This window comes from Pristis pectinata, chromosome 43, assembly GCF_009764475.1.
Source record: "Pristis pectinata isolate sPriPec2 chromosome 43, sPriPec2.1.pri, whole genome shotgun sequence".
NCBI lineage: Eukaryota > Metazoa > Chordata > Chondrichthyes > Rhinopristiformes > Pristidae > Pristis > Pristis pectinata.
The window spans coordinates 1,448,216-1,472,355 of NC_067446.1; the positions used below are offsets into that span (position 1 = coordinate 1,448,216).

At 47.8% G+C, this 24,140-nt stretch overlaps 1 protein-coding gene across 1 annotated transcript in view; it reads right to left on the reverse strand.

The window, feature by feature from the left end:
* Positions 1–19,328, reverse strand: part of mecp2 (methyl CpG binding protein 2) — a 56,842-nt gene extending 37,514 nt beyond the window's left edge. The window contains 1 exon segment of the mRNA XM_052009092.1: positions 19,037–19,328. Within this exon segment, the coding sequence (XP_051865052.1) occupies positions 19,037–19,068 (32 nt within the window). The 5' untranslated portion in view covers positions 19,069–19,328.
* Positions 19,329–24,140: the final 4,812 nt, after the last annotated feature.

Consider the following 24,140-nt stretch of genomic DNA (forward strand, 5'->3'; position numbering starts at 1 on the left):
AGCTTTAATTGAACTCCTTCATGTTGTCAGGCTCAGTTAACTCCTGCCGGTCTCTCGTCCTCCCCCGACGAGGTCATCAGACCTTACCACTTAAACAGAAACATTTTCTCCTTTCAGATTAATTTGCAACTGCGTATTGAATGCAGCGCACACAGGTTGGCCAGTTTCCTCTGGGGCCAAGCTGACGCAAACAGCGAGTTCTGCTATTTCACCAAATCCCTTTAACCCCCTGCAATAAAATGAAATGTAGGTACTCCACTAAACATCAACACGGGATCTCTCACACAAATTTCCATCAAACCAGTGGCTTTCTATTTGTCTGGAGCTGAGCACACTGCCACAGACACACAGTGCCTCTATAACCATTGTTTACTTGATAGGTGTAGAACAGGAATCGGGCAATGTTTCCACCGGGTGAACGATGCCATCTTTCAAAAAGTTACAATTGGATTCCTCAGTGGGAAGTTTATTTATTGGTGACAGAGACCTCACCCACAGTCAGAAAGTGTGGTCTCACACCAAAATCAACATTTTTCCCCCCCGGGGTTGGGGAAACCAAGAGGTAGAGGGAGACACAAGAGACTGCAGATGCTGGAGGAACTCAGCGGGTCAGGCAGCATCTGTGGCGGGAAACGGACAGTCGACATTTCGGGTTGAGACCCTACTAGAGGGGATAGGTTTAAGGCAAGAGGGGACAGACTTAAAAGGAACCCGAGGGGCAGCATTTTCCCCACGCAGAGGGTGGTCCGTATACGGAACAAGCTGCCAGAGGAAGTGGTTGAGGCAGGTACGTTAATAACATTTAAAAGGCACTTGGACAGGTACATGAATAGAAAAGGTTTAGAAGGATATGGGAGTAGCTTCGATGGGCATGGACGAGTAGGGCCAAAAGGCCTGTTTCCGTGCTGGACAACTCAAAGTCATTGTTAATGAGGGAATCTTGCCCAACACCACTCATTCCAAAGAATTGTTTCTCTTGATTTTGTCTGAAACACTGAGGATTGACTATGTCAAGGCACAGTGCCAGAAATTTTGGAAAAACTGCGCAGGTGTTAAATTAAGCGCTCAGACAGCTTAAAACGGCACAAGTACTGGGGGACTCCCGAATTAATAAACATCGTCACCAATATTAATTAACACAGTGGCAACTTCAGTCTTGATAACAACCCCAACCAACAAAACAACAAAAATCAAATCAGGTCATTAGCACATACCACTTCAATATTTACACACAATACCACAGTGAATCATAATACTTTGTAATTTCTCTCTTTAAAAAGACACAGTTAGTATTCAGCTCAGTTTTGACCTCAATAATCTTTTGCTAATTCCTAATCCCACTCGGACTGAGTACTTGCTCAAGTTTTCTGTTCTGCTGCCCTAGTAGTTGTTCTTCAAAAATGAATTCAGACAACAAGTACCATATGATGAAGATGAACCCTTGATCTCTCAACCTACCTCGTCATGGCCCTTGCACCTTATTGTCTGCCTGCACTGCACTTTCTCCATGACTGTAACATTATATTTTGCATTCTGTGATTGCTTTTCCCTTTGTACTACCTCAATGTATTTATGCATGGAATGATCTGTCTCGATGGCAAACAATCCAGATCCAATCACTATCTCGGTACACGTGGCAATAAGAAACCAATTACCAACCCGAATAAGGATGGGTGGTTGTCACAGCCCAGTCCAATTTTGGCCACCTGAGTACACACATAAGCGTCCAATTTGAGACAGAAGAGTTATTTCCCTTCCTCAACCCAAGAAAATTCACCAAAGTGCCCTACCACCAACCTGATTGAGAAGAGCAAAATGCAAACAAAACCTAGCCTAGATGTGTCAGCAGCAATGGTCTAAGAAATCCAAGGGTGGGCAGTGACTTCTGCCGGAAAGGTCAGACAAGTAGAATTTGAACAAATGTTGAATGCCTTGCTGTGCCTCTCCAGCATGCAAGGAGTTCTCCAGGCCAGTCAGCTGTGCCTCACTTTCTCCTCTGGGTCAGGAGATTGTGGGCTCAAGATGCCCTCCAAGTTAACCACAGCAATTCAGACCGACACTACATTGGAGTACAGGAGAACTGCACTAAAGATGGAGTATCACACTGCCACTGGGTCAATGCTAAGGGAACACTGAGTGTCAGGAATGTTGCTTTTCAGGTACAAGGAAATCTCATGACACTATTCCAATAAAACACAGGGGAGGTGTCCCTTGTGCCCTGGCCAATATTAATTCCTCAACCAACATCTTGAGAACAGATCATCTGGCTGTTATCTCATTGAAGCCTGTAAGAGTCAGAGATAGAAACATAGAAAACCTACAGCACAATACAGGCCCTTCGGCCCACAAAGCTGTGCCAAACATGTCCCTACCTTAGAAATTACTAGGCTTGCCCATAGCCTTCTATTTTTCTAAGCTCCAAGTACCCATCCAAAAGTCTCTTCAAAGACCCTATCGTATCCGCCTCCACCACCGTTGCCGGCAGCCCATTCCATGCACTCGCCAGTCTCTGAGTGAAAAACTGACATCTCCCCATTTTGCCCACAGAATCCACACAGACCATCAAGTACACGTTTTAATACTGATCTTATTCACATTCCCATCAGCTCCCCACAGATCCTACAACTCACCTACACACTACAGGCAACCTACCAACGTGCATGTTTTTGGAGACACGAGAAGAAACTGGAGCACCCGGAGGAGACCCACACCAACACAGGGAAGAGGTGCAAACCACACAGACAGCCCTGGAGGTCAGGACTGAAGTATAGTCGTGGGGTATTTTGACTTTCCCAATATTGACTGGGGATGCCTTAGTTCAAGGGACTTAGATGGGGCAGAACTTGTTCAGTACATCCAAGAAAGTTTTTGGGACAATATCTCGATAGCCCTGCTAGAGACTTGGCTGTACTCATCTTAGGAAGTGGACCTGGGCATTTGACAAGGTCCTTCATGGTAGGCTGGTCCACATGGGCAGATGGTGGACGTGTCAATGGGGAAGCACTTAGGGAACAGTGACCATAACTACCTTGAAAATTACAGAATTATGGAAAGGGATAAGGTCTTCAAGTTCAGGTCTTAGACCACGGGGGAGGGAAGGCCGATTTCGATAGTACAAGAGAGGACCTGGCGAGACTAGATTGGGAGTAGACGCTTGCAGGTGAAACAACTGACAAGTGGGAGTCTTTAGAGAGTTAGTAAAGGTTCTGGTAAAGGCAAAAGTGGCAAGATTAGGGAACCTTGGATGACAAAGGTTTGATTAAAAAAAGGAAACACAATTGGAATCAAGCGAGTCTCAAGGAATAATGTAGGAGAGAATTGAAAGAAATTGGGAGGGCATAAAGGGATTATGAAATATCCCTGGTAAGAAAGATCAAGGAGAATCCTAAGACATTCTATGAGTACATCAGGAGCAAGAGAAGCTCAATTTAGGAATCAAAGGGGCAATGTGTGGATCTAGGTAAGGTCCTAAATGAATACTTCCCATCTGTATTCGCCAAGGAGACAGACATGGAAGAGAGTGTGTTCAGGGAAGTGCGTGTGGGTAATCTGGAGGAGGTCAGTATTAAGACGTCATGGGACACGTAACTGTTGATAGATCCCCAGGGCCTGATGAGATCTAACCCAGGTTTCTTTGAGAAGGTAGGGAGATAGTTGGGGCCCTGACAGAGATTTTTGCAAATTTGTTAGCCACAGGTGAGTGCCAGAAGACTGGAGGACAATTAAAGCTGTTCCTTTATTTAAGGTCAGCAGGGATAAGCCAGGGAACTGCAGACCAGTGATCCTCATGTCAGTGGTAGGGAAAGTATTGGAGAAAATCCGAAGGGATAGGATTTGTAAACGTTTGGAAAGGCAGAAGCTTTGTGCAGAGGAAATCCCATCTCTCAAACTTGCTTGAATTTTTTGTGAGGTAACAAAGAAGATTAATGAAGGCAGAGTGGTAGACGTCATCTATGTGGATTTTAGTGCTGCATTTGACAAGGTCCAACATGGTCCACGTGGGATCCAAGGTGAGCTGGCTAATTGGATCCAAAATTGGCTTGGTGATAGGAGAAAGAGGGTAGTAGTGGAAGGACGCTTTCCTGACAGGGATTGGTGCTGGGACCCTTGTTCTTTGTGATATACATTAACAACTTGGACGTGAACATAGGGTAATGACTGTGAAGTTTGCAGATGTGGATAGCGAGGCAGGCTGCAGGATATAGATCAAATGGGAAGCTGGGCAGAGTGTTGGCAGATGGAATTTAATCACACGAGGTGAGGCATTTTGGGAAGTCAAACAGGGGTAGGACCAATCAGTAAATGGTAGAGGGCTGAAGAATGTTGATGAACAGAGAGATATTGCCTTAAGAAGGCAACGGCCATCGTCAGTATCCTGACTGATTACATCACGGTCTGGGACGGCAATTTGAATGCGCAGGAACGCAAGAAGCTGCAGAGAGTCGTGGACTCAGCCCAATACATCACGGGCACATCCCTCCCCACCATCGGTGGTATCTACAGGAGACGCTGCCTCAAGAGGACAACGTCCATCATCGAAGATCCCCACCATCCGGGCCATGCCATCTTCTCGCAGCTACCATCGGGCAGGAGGTACAGAAGCCTGAAGTCCCACACCACCAGGTTCAGGAACAGCGACTTCCCTTCAACCATTCGGTTCTTGAACCAACCGGCAAAACCTTAACCACTACAGTTTAGCAACACTATGATTACTTTGCACTAAAATGGACTTCTGTTTTGTTCTAATTGTGTTCTTTCTTGTAGAAATTGTGTATAATTTATGTTTTTCTTGTGAATGCTGCTTATCTGATGCTATGTGCCCGTGAAGCTGCTGCAAGCAAGTTTTTCATTGCACCTGTGTATATGACAATAAACGACTTTGACCATAATTGCCTGATAGATAGGGTGGTGAAAAAGGCATATGGCACGCTTGACTTCATTGGTCAGGGCACAGAACATAAAAGGTTGGGACATTATGTTGCAACTTACAAAACACTGGTTAAGCTGCACTTGTGTGCAGTCCTGGCCTCCACACTACAGGAAAGATGCAGTTGTGCTGGAGAGCACGCAGAGGAGATTCATCAGGATGTGGCCTGGATCGGAGGATTTGGATAGGCTGGGCTTGTTTTCCCTGGAACGGAAGAGGCTGAGGAGTGATCTGACAGAAGTACACGAGATTATGAGAGGTACAGACAAGGCAGATAGCCAGAATCTCTTCCCCGTGGCAGGGGTATCAGAACAAGAGGAAGGAGTTTTAAAGGGGATTTGAGTGGATTTTAAAACAGAGTGGTTGATTTCTTGAACTCGCAGCCTGAGGTGGTGGTGGAATCAGATAGAATCAATACATTTCGGAGACACTTAGACAGGCACTTAAGTAGACAAGGAATAGACGGTTACGGACCTAATGCGGGCAAATAGGATTAGTGTAGGAGCCAAAAGGTCTGCATGGACGTGGTGGGTCAAAGGGCCCCTTGCTATGGTCACTGGAGCTTCACTGCCCCACTCTGCTCCCCCTGTGCCAAGCTTGGTGTGCACAAATTTGCCAAAATGTTTTCTATATTAAAGTGCGACTACACTTGAAAAGATCTATTTTGGCTGAACAGTGTTTTGGGATATACTGGGTGTTTCTTTCAAACGTAACGACCACTGCAATTCAAAATAGAGCACTGAATTCGTACACTTGACCCAGTGGTTAAATGTAAATATAGAAAATGTGTCCCAGTCAATAATAGCAAGGAAATAAAGCCTACATTCAACAGAAAAGGGCTTCTCTCAACCCCCAAATTATCTGCAACAATCCAGCTGTAACACATTCTACCTGTAGTAATAACCAGGCACTGTGGAGCACAGATTGCTTTGGCACGTCTGCTTATGAACTAAAACTGCCAGGATGAAGTTAATTTGGAGACTTTTAGCCAGGCGATGCCCAAATAAAAAAGTGACTTTTATACAGACGCAAGAGATTGCAGATGCTGGAAATCTGCAGCCACACATAAAATGCTGGAGGAACTCAGGTCAGGTGGCATCAATGGAGGGAAATGTACAGTCAAGGTTTCGGGTCAAGACTCTACATCGGGACTGGAAAGAATGAGGGGAGATAGCCAGTATGAATAGGTGGGGGGAGGGGGTGGAGCAAGAGCTGGCAGGTGGTAGGTGGATCCAGGCGAGGCTGGCGGAGGAGGAAATGATAGGCAGGTGAGGGAGAGGGAGAGTGGGAATGATGCAAGAAGCTGGGAGGTGATACATGGAAGTGACAAAGGGCTGAAGGAGATGGAATCTGATAGGAGAGGGCAGTGGACCATGGAATAAAAGGGAAGGAGGTTAGGAGGGGAACCGGAGGGAGGAATTGAGAGGGCCTTTTATACCTTGTTTTACTGTGAGTAACCATCCCAAGCAGGAGCTGACATTAGTAATAAAACAAACGTTGGCAGGTTCCAGTTCAATCAGCAATTTAAAAGGAATAAAAAAAGTTTCTTGGCTGGGGCTCTATTGGAAACTAATCGGGACCACAGACAACGTCACCCATCTTCCATTTTCAGATGCTGACCTGCCAGGATTTTCCACCTCTCTCCATTTTGGTTTTCACTTCACCAGCAGCCCTAATTTCTATTCCACGTAAACCAGTCACATTCACCCTCCGCTTGACAGAACTACTAAAAATGCACAGCTTCGGATGAGCAGGCTGGGAGTTTTAATTTCGAGCCCTGACGATCTTATTTACATACATTAGGCAAAACTAGCACACTTCCATTGCACATCAGAATTTTCAAAGATAAATTGAAATACTCTGCATGTGGCACAATTATAACATTCTAATGGCTTTTTTTTCCTGTTAGAACATGCTACAAATCCTTATTGGAAGCATCTGAATTTTTAGGTGATGAAAAAGGAAAAGAAGTTCATTTCTCTTCTGAAATTGAGTCATCATATGCCAGTCAATTAAGCTGGGGGCTTAGGGCCAGTATAAACGCCTCACCTTCAAGGGAACAGCATCTGGCCTCTCAGTTGGCAATGGCAATTCATGCTGTTGGACTTGCTGTAGCTTTCCTTTCCAATGTTATCTGCCGAAATTTAACAAGATTTCAGCTCTGATTTCCACAAGTTGGAAACAAAACGTCTAGAATAATCTAAACAGAGCCTGGGCTCAGCCAGAACAGAGGGCAAGGAAACAAGCAACCAAAATTCCTGCGTGTGTTGCTGGGAGAAGTGGTCGCAGTGTGCGGAAACATAAGGGGGTGGCCTTCGGAAAGGAGGCCGTGTCTGAGTCTGTATCTCAGCTCTGTTTTCCCGCCAGAATCAGATTTATTAGCACTGACTTAGATGGCGTGAAATCTGTTGTTCTGCGGCAGCAGTACAGTGCAAAGACAAAATCATGATCAATTACAAAAATAAATAAATAGTGCAAAAAAAAAAACGGAATAACGACGTAGTGTTCATGGAAACAAAAGAGACTGCAGATGCTGTAAATCTGGAGCAACACAGGAATGCTGGAGGAACTCAGCGGGTCGGGCAGCATCCGTGGAAGGAAATGGACAGTTGACATTTCGGGTTGAGACCCTTCATCAGGACTAGTGTTCACGGACCAGTCAGAAATCTGATGGAGGAGGGGAAGCAGCAGTTTCTGAATCACCTTCAGGCTCCTGTACCTCCTCTCCGATGGTAGTAACGAGAAGAGGGCATGTCCCGGGTGGGGAGGGTCCCTAGCGATGGAGGCCACCTTCTTGAAGCACCGCCTCTTGAAGATATTCAAAAATCTATCACTCTCCAGTTTGAACATATTCAACGATCAAAAACCCAAAGTCCGCTGGGCAAGAGACTTCCAAAGGCTCACAACACTGTGTGAAGAAGCTTCTCGTCACAGTCTGAAATGGACAATCCCTTATCCCGAAACTGAGACCCCAAGTTTCTGATCCTCCAGTCAAAGGCAAACAGGCTCCCAAGATGCTCCGTCTTTCAAAGACATCACCTCTCATTCTTCCAAACTCCAGCAACTGCTGGTTAAAACCCAAGGTTTTCTCAATTTGCTTTCAGCCTCGTCTGGTAAAGGCGAGGCTTGGGGAAACCAGGTGGAACTGAACTCAGCAACGTTTAATGTTTTCAAGACAGAACACTGCAACATTGAATTGGTGGAAGGGGTTTGGGTATACAACTAGCAGCATGCAAATCTAAAAACTCCCAAAGGCTTTACGTCACCTGCAAGACACAAACTAGGCGGAATACTCTCCAGTGAAAGAGTGTAGCCCCAACAATGCTCGAGAAACTTGACACCATCCAGGGCAAAGCAGGCTGCTTGATCAGCACCCCATCCACTACCCTGAGCAGACATTTCATTACACAGTTCTCTGTGGCTGCAGCATGTGCCATTTATGAAGTACACAGCACACTGATGGGTGTGTTGTCACACACAGGCCAGACTGGGAAAGAACAGCAGATCTTCCCCCACCCCCAAGTAGATGAACATGATCAGTTTTTAATGACAATCCAGCAGTCTCATGGCCACTGTTCCCGCGATGAACTCCCCCTTCCTTTATTGTAAAGAAGGACAAGTTACCCACCTCTCTGTCTGCAGCACAGACACACTCACAGATACACAGACACACACACTGACCTTATTTTGCTGCAGATTTAATAAACATCCAAGGGGAAAAACAGATACCCTTTTCAGCACTCACAATAACGTTCATTCTCCAATTCCACAGCCTGAAAGGCACAGCCAATTTGAAAAGGAAAACAACTTTAGCTGCCTCTCGAAAGAAGCTTGGTGAAGCATACGATAGGAGAAATGTTGCAAGCGGCACACTGGCAGCACGGAGCCTGCAGGAAGCTTCTCCATTCCTCCCCCCTCCCACCGCAATTCACAGCTCCTTGCAACATTAATGGAAATGGTTCTTGGACAGCGTTCCTTTGAATCTTCAAATATCTTCTCTCAGGCAGCCTCCTCTGGAGAGGAACACCTCAGGCAGATTTCCATAACAACAAAGAGAAAGATAGTAAACAAAGCAGCTACAGATTTAGTCGGTGAAAAGCTGAAATATTTTCACATTAGAAATAATTTGCTAGGGGCTCCCACTGTAGCACAGTGAGTCATACAGAGTAGGAAATTCCTGATTCAACAGGAATTTCGTCTCACAGCACCACAGTATGCCTCACATCCCTTTGGGGTTAGGAAAGGGGGGGGGGGGAAATGCTTGTGGTTCTTAGGGCTGGTGTCTGACTAGCATCCGTTGCTGCGAGCACGCATCAGTGAGGATGCCGATCTCGCAAAGCTGCTCAAGATTCCTGCAGTCAAGTAGCCCACTCTCTCGCGCATCCTACGCTGGTTCACACCCAGGGAAGTTCAGCAACCACATGCAACTTCCCAGTTAGAAGATAAGAGATGAGCAGACGATTGGTTGCACTTCAGAGGGGAAGTGAAGAGGGAGCTTCCTCCAGCCAGAATTTCTTGAACCCAAGGGCAGAGGCTGAGGATAAGGGATCGACAATTTAGGGCTGAAACAAGGAGATATTTCATAGACTTGTAGACCCTTGGAATTCTGTACCTCAGAAGACTGGATGGTGAATCATTGAGTATGTTCAACGTTAAGCTGGTCAATTGTTGGACATCAAGGGAATCCGATGGGAAATTGGGATAAAGACACAGGATCGACCATGATGTTACTGAATGACATCGAAGACTCTGACAAACTTCTACAGATGTACAGTGGAAAGCATTCTGACTGGTTGCTCACAGCCTGCTGTGGGAGCTCCAATGCACAGTAACGCAAGAGGCTACAGAGAGTGGTGGGACTCGGCCAGTTCCATCTTGGGTACAGCTCTCCCCACCGTTGAGGACATCTTCATGAGGCGATGTCTCAGGAAGGCGACATCCATCATCAGGGACCCCTCCACTATTCGGGCCCTGCCCTCTTCTCGATGCTGCCATCAGGCAGGAGGTACAGGAGCCTGAGGACCCACACCTCATGGTTCAACAGCAGCTTCTTCCCCCCCACTGCCATCAGGGTCTTGAACCCACCTGAAAAACCCGAACAGAACCTCGGACCGTATTTCTATGTCTTTCTCTTAACTGCACTGCCGCTGCAAAAAGCTAATTTTCATGGCATTGATACCCTGTGTATGTATGCCTGTGACAATAAACTTGAACTTGGCAGGGGTCAAATGGGTGCTTCCTGCTTTTGTTTCTTATGGGGGTCTGGAACTCAATACCCAAGATGGAGAAGGCAGAAAGCTTGTCAGATTTAAAGAATGTCTGTAACCTCAATCCACTGCAGGTCTTCCCCGGCTTATGAGCACCCAACTTCTGCGCAGCCCGCAAGTACGGAAGAATGTTCAGGAGACCGGCAGGATGGATTTATTGGCTGCTGCAGGGCTAAAGGCATCTTCTTCCGGGTGGGATCAAGGTTTGCGGCCACATTTCTGACTTGCCAACTGTTCGGGTCACGAACAGTTTACAGGAGCAGAACCCTGCCGTAACACGAGGATGTCCTGTACAGATGAAGCTGAGGAGGAGGATTAGGTTACATTTCCTGGCTGGCACAGATGCAATGGGGCAAACGGCCTCCTTCTGTGCCATAAATCTCCACGAGTCTATGCATTTCTAATCCTGGCTGGAATACTGAGAAGAATCCCAATCAGACACATCTATATCTCTGCAATAACTGGGGGAAAAAAGGCTTCTGAACAGCACAAAAACGAGGATAGGGAGAGACCACCAGACCAGGGAGTTCCCATCCTTTTTTTAACCCTGGTCCTCCCCCATGGGTGCAGACTTCATCAAGCAACAAAGGTCATACGTTGGTCACAAGCTGGTCTAAATTTCAAAAGAGACTGCACCAATCTCAATCTCGTCTACAAACTCGCACCTATGCGCAAAGGTCGCTCGATAGTGAGCAGGAACAGTAAAGATAAATGTTGAGGCTGATGGCGGCTTCCTTGTTACTGCTCTGCCTGATATCACTAACTCAGCAAAAGGAAGCTGTCCCACCAACCATCTTCCCACAAGACTCAACAGCACACTGTGAAACCTTTGTGCCTTAGGTGCCGTTGGGCGAGTTCAATAGCTCACTCGCCAGGTTGGATGACTAAACGTGCTATTTCCCAGTATTCAGTCGCAGATGATTTCCCTGAACACCGGCATCAACGTCATAAACTGGCTTCAACATACGTCACACTTCTCTGCTATCAGAGAATCTCTCACCTCAGTAACCCCAAACAGACCAAAGAAGCAAACGTCAAGAAGTGACTGTGTGGATTCTGAGAGTTTTACATAGAGGACTTGAATTTGCAAGTCCCTTCCCCTCCCTACTACAAATAAGCGGGCATGGGGTTTAGAGTTAGCTTGTACTCTTCCTATTGTTACCTGGCAATAGGCCAGGTGGATTACTGGTTTATTAATATCGTGCTAGGAATGCCACTAGATCCACCCACTTGGCATCAGTTTAGATCTTCTCAGTGGCGGTGGGTCCAACAATTAGAACAAAAAGGGAAAGGGAGGGAAAAAGCAGCTCATATTTAAGCTCAAATAAGAATGTGTCCACACAAGAACACTGAGCGAGGGTGGTACTGAGCTCTGCCCCATTGCCATGACCCCCCCCACCCCCAAAATATCAACCATCTGGAGGGTTCCTGTGGATAATATCCCCTCAGGAGAGACAGATGTGGCCATGAGAAAAATGGTAAAACAGTAGAAATTTAATCCACTGTACTAGGAACAAAAGGAAAGGCACCACCTGCTGTAGGATTAAGCCAATCAGGTATTTAGTATATAAACCTATACAAATCTACAGCTTTACAGAAACAGTTACCAGATTAGTAATCCAAAATCCTTGGCTACTCATCCAGAGAACCCCAAATCAAATTAGTGTTAAAAAATTGCAAGTTTGGTTTTAATGTACTGCATTTCAAAAAGTGGAATCAGTAAAGGTAACCATGAAACAGCAGGATTTTTGGAAAACGGAATTTCTTTACTAACTCCGAAAGCTGCCAATCTCACCCACTCTCACCTGAGATACAACTCCAGGTCCATTCCAATACAGTCAGTGAAGTCTCAAGTGCCTTCTGAGTTGCTTGGCAAGCCACTGCCTTCTCAAGGTAATAAAATTTCAGCCCCATCCGTAGCAAGGCATTTCTTTTTAAATCGCAAAAAGGAAGTGGTGAAGTGAACCTGATCCTCATTGGGCTGGGGACAGTGGGATGAAAATCAGCAAGAGCCCAAAGATGATGCTGGTGAGCATACATCTGCGTACAAGAGGAAGGCAAAAAATAACTGTCATTTAAATATAAAGTCTATAACTTTAGAAGATGAGGTCACAGAGATCTCTGCAGTCACACACGCCCTTACCTTTGACATACCGAACAAGAATTTCTCTATCTAAATTAGGCTACCAGATTTTAAGAGAGACACCTCTGATCTACCCTCACACACCAATAAACATTAATTTACAACGAATTTGCTTTTTTAGCCACAGAACAGCAAATGACAATCCAAACCCAAAGCTATCAGGTATTACTTCAAGTAAAAGAACACTTAATGCACAGGGAGTCACAAATAACTAGCAGATAAGACACAGTTTATTAGATACATTGCAATGCCACAGCATGCCGGAGGCTTTGGAGCCACATCAGGATTCAGATGCACATCCACAACCTCCATGCCATACCTCTAATCTCAATCTTGTCACCATGGGGAGACAACTCCTGGATGCTTCCAGGGGCAGCTTAAAAATTGCAATTTATGAGCGATCTTGCCCATCAGAAAGAAAATGACAAACAGCGAGAAGCAGGCATCAAGGTACAGTGGAATCAAAAATTTTTGAAAGCAATAATGGGGCCCCTGTTACAAAACCAACAATCTATTTTGAAAACTAAGTGGTTTTCACAATGTTTCAAGAAAAAAAATCTCATTTATGAAGGAACTCAGCAACATCGCCTATTAACTAACTCTGCCCTAGTGCAGAGTAATACTTGTTTCAGAATATTATAGCACATTGATCCATTGTAAATCATAATTATATCACATACACAATTGCACCTTAAGGCTTAATTTTTTTTAGAGAAGTCACTGTGTATAAACCAAAAAGTAATAGATTTAACCAGCACCTCAAAATGCAGAATTCTGCACCAGTACTTTACAAGCTTACAGACCCTGGATTTCACGCCATCACAGACAGAATTCCATGGATTCAAACACATCCTGGAAACTCAATCCTTCCTCTCCCTGTCTCCCACCCTGTTGTTGGGTCTACCTTCCTCCATACGTCACGTTTGAAAAAGCACGTGAGGTTTGAAAGCTAACTGCAGCCAGACGACAGAGGTTCCATATTTGAACCTCCTCCAACATCCAGACGTGGGCGATCAAGAATGATCTTTCAACCCTCCCCGGCACGAGGTCGCAAAGCTCAGCTACAGACCCTCGTCCATAATTCCAGTTGATGGAAGAATTCCAATGTCCAGTCTATTGACACAGAAGGACGCTGCAGCTGCTATCGTTTCCCAGGGGCCGAGACACCCAGCCAAGTTACAAAGCCTGCCTTCCAGAACTGTCTTTAAAGAGTGTTCGGGGTTCCGCCAACAACTCGATGGATGGACAATCGACAAAAAGACCTGCTTTGAGGTTTCCAATCTGTGGCTTTGGTGAAAACAGGTAAAGTTTGATGACCGCTGGCTTCAGTGTCACCAACTTTTCTTGAAAACAAGACAAACCACCCAGGACCCCCAATCAATGACCCCTACTGGAAATGATAAATGTAGGAGGCCTGGATTAGGTGACTGACCAGCCCACAGAGATCTCTTACTCCTTCCTCTCCGTCTCCCACACTGCAGTTACTGCATCATGCGGGAGGCGCTGCCTCAAGAGCAGTCTTCTTGCAGCTACCATTGGGTCAGAGGTCCCACACGACCAAGTTCTTGTTCTTGCAGTTACTTCCCTTCAACCCACACAAAATGCTGGAGGAACTCAGCAGGTCAGGCAGCATCTATGGAGGGAAATAAACAGTCAATGTTTGGGGTCAAGACCCTTCATCAGGACTCAACCCGAAATGAAGGGTCTTGACCCAAAACAGCGACTGTTTATTTCTCTCCATGGATGCTGCCTGACCTGCTGAGTTCCTCCAGCGTTTTGTGTATTGCTCCAGATTCCAGCATCTGCAGAATTTCTTGTGACTTCCGTTCAACCATTCAGTTCTTGAACCAACCAGCACCATAAGACATAGGAGCAGAATTAGGCCATTCAGCCCATCGATTTTGTTCCAATAAGGCACAACCTTATCACTAGAGTTGAGCAACACTTTGACCACCTTACACTAAAATTGAGTGTTTTTTTTAAGTTCTAATTGTGTTCTTTCTTGTAAATTAAACATTAATTTTACACAATTTTTATGTTTTTCTTGAGAATGCTGCTTATCTGATGCTATGTGCCTTTGATGCTGCTGCCAGTAAGTTTTTCATTACACCTGTGCACACATGCACTTGTGCATATGACAATAAACTCGACTTTGACATTCCTCCAAGATCTTTCTGCGAGGGATCAAACCACAAAATACGATCAAAGATTCACTACCCAGTCCAAGAAGCCACCACTTTCAGGACAGGATTAGAGAAGAAAAAGATCTAGAAAAACAATATTCATATGTGTTTCAGAAGGAGAATTATTTACCTAGTACGCCAACAGAAATCAGAAGATTAGTGGTGTAATGTGCAGAGTGCAAAGAGTTATTATTAAATGAAGTATTTTTCATTTTAAAAGTTTGACAAAGTTTGTGACAAAATTTAGCAGATCAGACTGCAGTCAGAATCCTCTCCTTCAATTAGCAAATTAAAACTCATACTTATATTATTTTAAAATTTCAATCACTTTTGCACACGGAACAGCGCACACAGAGTAAAACCAATTTCTCCCAAGCGCCTACAAAATCATACTGACTACGGAAAATTAATTACGAATAAACCAATCACATTTCATTTATTACTCTCAAAACGTTGCTTCCTGCCTCTCAAGGTGGCAACCTCCTGTTCAAATGCAGTTGCATGAGACTAAAAGGTGTCCAATACCCCACCCAACCACCAATGTATCCGAACCAAGAACTCGTGTGTCAGTAACCCATTTGACTCGGAACATAGCGGGACCCAATTCTATCCACATGTAAACCACGCACACTTCAATTGCTGAGACGAGCTACTTCAGTGCAAGACAAAACTAAACAAGTGGGCTGAGCGCTGGTCAAAGGAAATGTTTTGTTACGCTCAAAAAGAAAATAAATTTGTTTGCCCTTCCATCACACCCATACACGCAGAATGAGATACCAATCTGCCTGGAATCTTAACCAGCTTCAAAGAGGGCCTGGCAAGCGGTCCACAGATTTTCCTTCTTCCTGAAGATGCTCCTTCAACCAGAGACCAGGAAATGAGTTTAAGGGGATAAAAACTGCAAGCATAAATGTCACCCCAGAAATCCCATGCTGCAATATTGGTGCCCTACGAAGATACTTTAAGATAATACAAATGCTTGCTAAAGTAACTCACAAAGTAGTTGAATGAGAAGGGACCATTCCCAGGTGTGAAAATTCCAAAGATAAAAAGCCAGTTCACGTCCATGCACCTGAAGTGTGGGGACGATTGGGGTGGGGGGGGGGGGGGGCGGTGATATTATCTGGATTACGTTCTTTCTTCCTCTACTGCTGCAACTATCAGAGTGCATTAAGCTCTCCACTTTTCCAAATGACAACTGTGGCAGAAATGATACTCAGCAGGTGTTTTGCAAGCGCAGCTTTCAAATCATATTGCTGCTATTTAGAGCGTTTTAAACAAAAAGATTCATAATTGCCCCAACCAATAGTGCCTTGAGCTTCAGTACCTCCTCCCACCCAAAACCACAGACATAATTCAAAATCGTCTATCGATCCACCTTCTGGTACTTTTGCCTTCAGATCAGTAGGTTCTCATCCCAGTGACATAAAAGGGCAGTGCTGCAAGGTCCTATAAACCTCCTTTCAGACAAGCAAGGTCCCAGCTACCCTCCCACACTCACAGTCTGAGCAGCAACAGAGGGTTGTTTGCTTTGGCCAGTAACTTGCCTACACCCAACGTTATCATGGCAGGTTATTATCAGTCGGCCGTTTACAAGAATCTGCCACATTTTCTACACTACAAGTGCTTCACTGCTGATAAAGTATTTTGGTGTATCCTAAAAGTGACATGAAGGAATACAAGCTTTTCTTTTCACACTGATTATTCATTTCTTCTCACACGATGCCTCACATAAACCTGCCGAGGCCACTCCAACGATGCCTCCCAAACCTGCGACCTCCAAACACCAAAAGAGCAGGACAACAGGAGCAAGGGAATGCCACCACTTCCAAGTTCACCCTCTGAGTCACACACCAGCCTATTCTGGTGACACAGCACCATTCCTTCATTAATACTGGGTCCAAAGCCATGAAACTGCCTACTCAAAAGCCCTATGGCAGGACCTTCACCACAAGGCCTGCAGCAGTTCAAGGTGGATGATCATCAGCACCTTCCCAAGGAGCAATTAGGGACAGGCAACAAATATCCACCTCACCAGCAGCACACACATCCTGTTAAATGAACAACAAAAAAATTCTTGTCATTCACAGGACTGAGCAAGTTTTAAAGGAAATGCCTTTCGCTTACACCAGTGTCAGATACATCTAACAGTATTTGCACCAGTAAAAATATTCTATATGGTAAAGATTCTTGTCTCCAATAGATGATATTTATTTTTATTATGAGGCAGGACAACAATGGTGAGTTCTAACAAAGGGTCTTTGACCTGAAATGTTAATTCTGCTTCTGAGGACTTGCTGAGTGTTTGCAGCATTTTCTGATTTGGTTTCAGGACAACCTTGCAGCTCAGTGTAAAGAAAGTAATACTGAGAATTTTTTCAATGAGGAACATCATAATTCCAGTACAAGGGAGGTGTGGGGGAAGCGGTGGTGGGAAAGTTGAAAAAAATATGCATCTCTTTATTAAAATGAAAATTTTATCTAAAATTACAGCATGAACGCAAGCAAAGGAGAATAAAACAGCCATACCACAGAGATTCTAAAAAGCAGTATTACATGTAGATATTTTGACACAACAGACAAAAATATCACAATATTAGTAAAAATAAGTTTGTCACAACCCAACTCTAGATATAGTCACATATAGAATCGTACAGACAGGAAGACGTCAAAAGAGTTACAGATACGGTGTCACATTTTCCGAAAGGCCCTGCACATTTCCTTCAGTATTTATCCAATTCCTTTTGAAAGTCGTTAGTGAATGCACTTTGTGGTTCTAAATCACAATTCACTGCATTAAAAAAGTCTCACAAGACACCCACCACCTCAGCCCACAGTTCCCTTTCCAATTACGTTAAACCCACATCATCTGGTCACCAGCGTAAATGGGGAAAATTTCTGTTATATGTGTTAGCAATAAATAAGTTTGCCACAACACTGACGGGCACTCAAAATAAAGGAAAAAGAATGCTGTATTGGCAATGGCTAACATGCAAGGTTGTTACGTGCCTGGGTATTATCCTCTTCTCGTGCCAGAACATTAGCCCCAAACCAACTGGAATGAACCAGCTAATGCCCCCAAACACGTGAACGAGCCCAAGAGTCGCCATGCCAATCTGATCAAATATGATTTTTAACATAGAAATCAAATTTTTGTCCCAGTCAGTAGCTGACGGTGGGCAGGTGTGACACCCTGATCGGGGCCGGTTGCTGAGGGCAATGCCCAGATTGGCAGTGGTCAGTTGGTAGGGGCGGCGCCCCGATTATCAGGGATCGGTTGGTAGGGACAGAGGGGTTGGGTGGTAGGGGCGACGTCCAGATAGGCAGGGTTTGGGTGGTAGAGGCCGGTTGCTGAGGACAATGCCCAGATTGGCAGTGGTCAGTTGGTAGGGGCGACGTCCCGATTGAGAGGGTTTGGGTGGGAGGGAAGGAGGGGTTGGGTGGTAGGGACGACGTCCAGATTGGCAGGGTTCGGGTGGGAGGGAAGGAGGGTTCGGGTGGTAGGGACGACGTCCAGATTGGCAGGGTTCGGGTGGTAGGGACGACGTCCAGGTTGGCAGGGTTCGGGTGGTAGGGACGACGTCCAGGTTGGCAGGGTTCGGGTGGTAGGGGCGACGTCCAGGTTGGCAGGGTTCGGGTGGTAGGGAAGGAGGGGTTGGGTGGTAGGGGCGACATCCCGATTGGCAGGGTTCGGGTGGTAGGGGCTGGTTTCTGGAGGCGACATCCCAATCGGCAGGGGCCGGTTGCCAGGGGGAACATCCCAATTACCATAGGCTGGTTGGTGGGGGCCAATGTACCAATTGGTGGGCTGGGGGCGACCTCCTGACTGTCTGGGTGGGGGGGGGGGGGGGCGTTGCCAGGAGAGGGGCAACCCGATTGGCTGGGGGCCCCTGAAGCCGGGAGAGCGACCACCCGATTGGCTGGGGGCCCCTGAAGCCAGGGGGAGAGAGCAACCACCCGATTGGCTGGGGGACCCCCCCCACCTCAGTAGGGGGGGATCGACCACCCGATTGGCTGGGGGCCCCGTTGCCGGGGGGTGGGGGGGAGAGCGACCACCCGATTGGCTGGGGGGAGGTGGGGGGAAGAGCAGAACCTCCTGATTGGTTGGGGGCCTCCCCGTTGCCGGGGTGCCCAGCGCCCGGGGCCGGTTGCTAGGGAGCCGCGCGGCCGTTATCCTCTCCCCGCGCTCAGTCCAACCGCCGGCGGCCGGTAAGTGCGAAGTCTTCGCCCCTCTCCTCACAGGAAAAAAACCCCTCACCTCACCACCCTCACATTTAAAAGAGAAAAGCCCCCCCCTCCTTGTTTATTTTATTGCCCTCCGATTTAAATTCCGCCCTCCTTAAAGAGGCCGGGCCTTCCCCCCCCCCCGCCTCAGCCCTCCTTCCCTCATCGTTTCCCACCACCGCCCCCGGCGGCGCTCGGACCGCCTCCCCCCGCCCGTCGGGCGCCGTCCTCCCCTCCCTCCGGCCGCGTTGCCCTCGCCAGCCCTCCCTCTGCCCCCTCCCCGGCTACTCACAGCCTCTCTCCTCCGCTCGGCGCGGCGGCCATTTTCAAATTATTTCTAGCGCGTCACACCGGCAAAACCGCCCAACTCTCGCGAGGTTTTTTTCTCCTCCCCCTCCCACCCCGTGAGGGGCGGGGCCGGGAGCCAGCGCGCGCGCGCGCGCCTGGCGGTTATTTTTCAAACCGGCCGGCCCGCCCGCGCCGGGTGTCACGTGATCGCCGGGGGTTGGTGGGGACCGGGGGGGGCGTCCCTCTGCTCTCCCGCTCAAGCCGCCTGAGGTATCGCGAGAAGTGGCGGGCCCCCGCTTCCCGCTCTCTTCTCCCTCCTCCACCCCCCCTCAGTATCGCGAGGCTGAGATAAGCCGCGCCCCCTTTGCGCCACGCCCCCTTCCTCCAAGCCACACCCTCTTCCTCCGTCACACCCCCTACCTCCAAGCCACGCCTCCTTCATGTCACACCCCTTCCAAGCCACGCCCCTTCCTCCATGTCACACCCCTTCCTCTATGTCACTCTCTTCCTCGAAGCCACGCCCCCTTCCTCTGTCACACACCCTTCCAAGCCACGCCCCCTTCATATCCCTCCCTTCCTCCAAGCCACGCCCCTTCCTCCATATCCCACCCCCTTCCCCCAAGCCACGCCCCCTTCCTCTGTCACACACCCTTCCAAGCCACGCCCCCTTCATATCCCTCCCTTCCTTCAAGCCACGCCCCTTCCTCCATATCCCACCCCCTTCCCCCAAGCCACGCCCCCTTCCTCCATATCCCACCCCTTCCTCCAAGCCACGCCCCTTCCTCCATATCCCACCCCCTTCCCCCAAGCCACGCCCCCTTCCTCCATATCCCACCCCCTTCCCCCAAGCCACGCCCCTTCCTCCATATCCCACTCCCTCCAAACCACGCCCCCTTCCTCCATATCACACCCCCTTCCTCCAAGCCACGCCCCCTTCCTCCATATCACACCCCCTTCCTCCAAGCCACGCCTCCTTCCTCCATATCCCACCCCCTTCCTCCAAGCCACGCCCCCTTCCTCCATATCCCTCCCTTCCTCCAAGCCACGCCCCCTTCCTCCATATCCCACCCCCTTCCTCCAAGCCACGCCTCCCCTCCATCTCCAATGGGCTTCACTTGCGTTGGAAAGAGTCGCTTTAAGTTTTGGGTATAAACGCCATGGTAATTAGCTCTTTGCAAGCAGCACAAACAAAAATTATACATAACTTGCACAACAAAATAAACATAACGACACTAGTTGAGGGAGGGAAAGAAATCCAGTCTGAGGCAGTGTTGGGGTTCCTCAGGTGGGTTCAAGAACCTGATGGCAGTGGGGAAGAAGCTGTTGTTGAACCTTGAGGTGTGGGGTCCTCGGGCTCCCATACGTCCTGCCTCATGGCAGCATCAAGAAGTGGGCAGGGCCTGGATGGTGGGGGTCCCTGATGACGGATGTCACTTTCCTGAGACATCGCCTCTTGAAGACGTCCTCGATAGTGGGGAGGGTTGTGCCCGTGATGGAGCTGGCTGAGTCTACAACCCTCTGCAGCCTCTTGTGATCCTGCGCATTGGAGCCTCTGTACCAGGCTGTGATGCAACCAGTCAGAATGCTCTCCTGTAGAACTTTGCAAGAATCTTTGGTGACATGCTGAATCTCCTCAAACTCCTAACAAAGTAGAGCCGCTGGCATGCCTTCTCTGTGATTGCATCAATGTGTTGAGCCTGGGATAGATTCTCCGAGATGTTGACACCCAGAAGCTTAAACCATTGACCCGTGTGTGCCCTTTGACCTCAAATAAGGCATGACCATGGTTCACCAGACACCGCTGGACCATGCCCTCCTGTACACTTCGATGTGTAAAGAAGATATAACATCAAGGCCATCTTTGCAAATGTCCATTGGCAAACTAATGGCAGCATCCCGTCCTAAGCTAACGACCCCAGAAATCAACAGGCGCTTGATGGCGAGCATCGACTCTGGGCCAAACGGCCTTTTTTCCATGCCCAATGACACTGAAGCCCTACTTAAATTCGGCTGGCTTAACAGGCAGACCAAGTTGTTCATGTGTCCAACACCAGACTCCAAAAACAGACTCCCTGTTCTGAGCCTCATTATGGTGAGAAATGACCCAGGATGTTGCCTGGATTAGTTGGAAGTTGGGCAGGCAGGGTAGTGCAGCTGTTAGCGTGACGCTATTACTGCGCCAGCGACCCAGATTCAATTCCGGCCGCTGCCTTTCAGGAGTTTGTACATTCTCCCCGTGTCTGCATGGGTTTCCTCTGGGTGCTCTGGTTTCCTCCCACATTGCAAAGACGTACGGGTTAGGAAGTTGTGGGCATGCTATGTTGGTGCCAGAAGCGTGGTGACTCTTGTGGGCTGCCCCCAGAACGCTCTACGTAAAAGATGCATTTCACTGTGTGTTTCGACGTACATGTGACTAATGAAGAGATCTTATCTACGGAGAGGCTGGACAAACTTGGATTGTTGAGGGGTGACCTGATAGGTTTATAAAATTATGAGAGGTCTACATAGGGTAGAAAATCAGAGTCTTTATCCCCAGGGTAGAAATGTCAAACACTGGAGGATAGAGGTGAGAGCGGGCAAGTTTAAAGGAGATTTAGAGGCAGGTTTTTTTTTTACACAGAGAGTGGTAGGTGCTTACCATGTCTGTGCCAACCATGATGACAATCCAAACTACTCCCATCTATCTGCCCGCACATGATCCACATACCTCCATTTCCTGCCCATTCATGTGCCTGTCTAAATGCCTCTTTAGCATCACGATCGTGTATGCTTCCAGCGCATTCCAGGCGCCCACCACTCTCTGTGTAATAAAAAAAACTTGCCTTGTAAATAAACTTTCCCCTTCTCACCTGAAAGCTGTGCCCTCTAGTATTCGACTCGGAAGAAGACTCTACCCTATCTATGCCTCTCATAATTTTATAAACCTCTATCAGGTCTCCCCTCAGACTCCGACGCTCCAGAGAAAACAATCAGAATTTGTCCAAGCTCTCCTTATAGCCGGTACTTTCCAATCCTCTTCTGCACCTTCTCCAGAGCCTCCACATCCTCCTGATATGATATCTTTGTTAGTCACGTGTACATCGAAACGCACAGTAAAATGCGTCTTTTTCCGTAGAGTGTTCTGGGGGCAGCCCGCAAGTGTTGCCACGCTTCTGGCGCCAACATAGCACGCCCACAACTTCCTAACCCATACGTCTTTGGAATGTGGGAGGAAACCGGAGCACCCAGAGGAAACCCAGGCAGACACGGGGAGAACGTACAAACTCCTTACAGACAGCGGCCGGAATTGAACCCAGGTCGCTGGCGCTGTAACAGCGTTACGCTAACCGCTACACTACCTTGCCTGTAATCCTTCCAGCACTCCCCTCCCTGCTCCCAGACTGTGGCCTTTCATTCTTATTCCTGCACACACCAGGAATGTCTGCAAGCTGCAGGCTTCAGCTTGGAATGGCACTGGGTGCCTCTGCGCGGCTCTTGGGAGGGAGCGACGGCCTTTGGCCGTCTAGCGGTTCGGCACTCGTTACGAGCTCCCAGGAGCCAGAGTAAATTTCCCTAATGACCAGGGACACTGGGGTCAAATTCCATGCACCCTACACCTGCCACCTTCCGCCCTAGCTTCAAGCAAAGGCGCTAAACCCCACAGATTATCCAGTGATTATCTAACTATGCCTGCTTGTTTTGTGCCTTTTGGAAAATTTCTGCATTACAGCAGCAGTTAATTCCATTGGCTGTGAAATCTGCTTGGAATGGAAGAAAGTCTTGAAATACAGGGCTCTCTTTCAGTGGAACGCCAAGTGGTAGGTTCAATCATCTGGCATCATGGTTGATTAATATCTCAGTGAAGGCATAAACAAAATTTATACACCAATTACACAACTTTTGCACTGTATCCGAACATTAGCACCACTAACAATTTTCCCTCAGGCTTGGTGATGCAGCGTAGTGAAGTCCTGCTCTTGTCATGTACTCTGCAGACTAATTCCGAGCATAATGTCCCGAAGCATACATTTCTGTGCCTTGGCTTTTCCTCACTTTCTCTGAATTAGCATATCCTACTTCACAGATCTGACCTCTCAATCATTCATTCAGTTCATTCAGCTCTTCTGTACTGGTTACAGGCATGGTGAAATAAAACAGGCGGACATTGACAGTAACATCTCCAGAAGCCATTTATAAACACATCCTCTATTCCCGGACAACCAGACTTAAGAACAGCTTCTTCCCCACTGCTACCAGACTCCTGAACCAACCACCTCCTTCCCATCCCCTTCCCGGTAGTGCTGCTACATTCCGAACCCTTACTTCAGTAACCCTTCATTGAGTCACCTCCTTGCTGACAATCAACACAGACACACCTCAAGGATGCATGCTTAGCCCACTGCTCCACTCTCTCTACACTTATGACCGTGTGGCTAAGCACAGCTCAAACGTCATGTATAAATTTGCAGATGACACCACTCAGACGGTGACAGGGAGGCGTACAGGAGTGAGATAGATCGGCCGGTTGAGCGGTGTCACAACAACCTCACACTCAATGTCAGAAAAACCAAGGAATTAATTGTGGACTTCAGGAAGGGGAGGTCGGGAGAACACACACCAGTCCTTAGTGAGGGGTCAGCGGTGGAAAGGGTGAGCTGCTTCAAGTTCCTGGGTGTCAACATCTCAGAGGATCTGCCCTGGGCCCAACACATTGACGCAATCACAAAGAAGGCACGGCAGTGGGTCTACCTTGTTAGGAGTTTGAGGAGATTTGGTACGTCACCAAAGACTCTCGCAAATTTCTACAGACGTACGGTGGAGAGCATTCTGACTGGTTGCATCACAGCCTGGTACAGAGGCTCTAATGCACAGGATCGCAAGGAGCTGCAGAGGGTTGTAGACTCAGCCAGCTCCATCACAGGCACAACCCTCCCCGCCATCGAGGACATCTTCAAGAGGCGGTGCCTCAAGAAGGCGGCATCCACCGCTGGGGACCCTCACCACCCGGGACATGCCCTCTTCTCGTTACTACCATCGGGGAAGAGGTACAGGAGCCTGAAGACCTGCACTCAACGATTCAGGGACAGCTTCTTCCCCCACCGTCAGATTTCTGAACGGTCCATGATCTC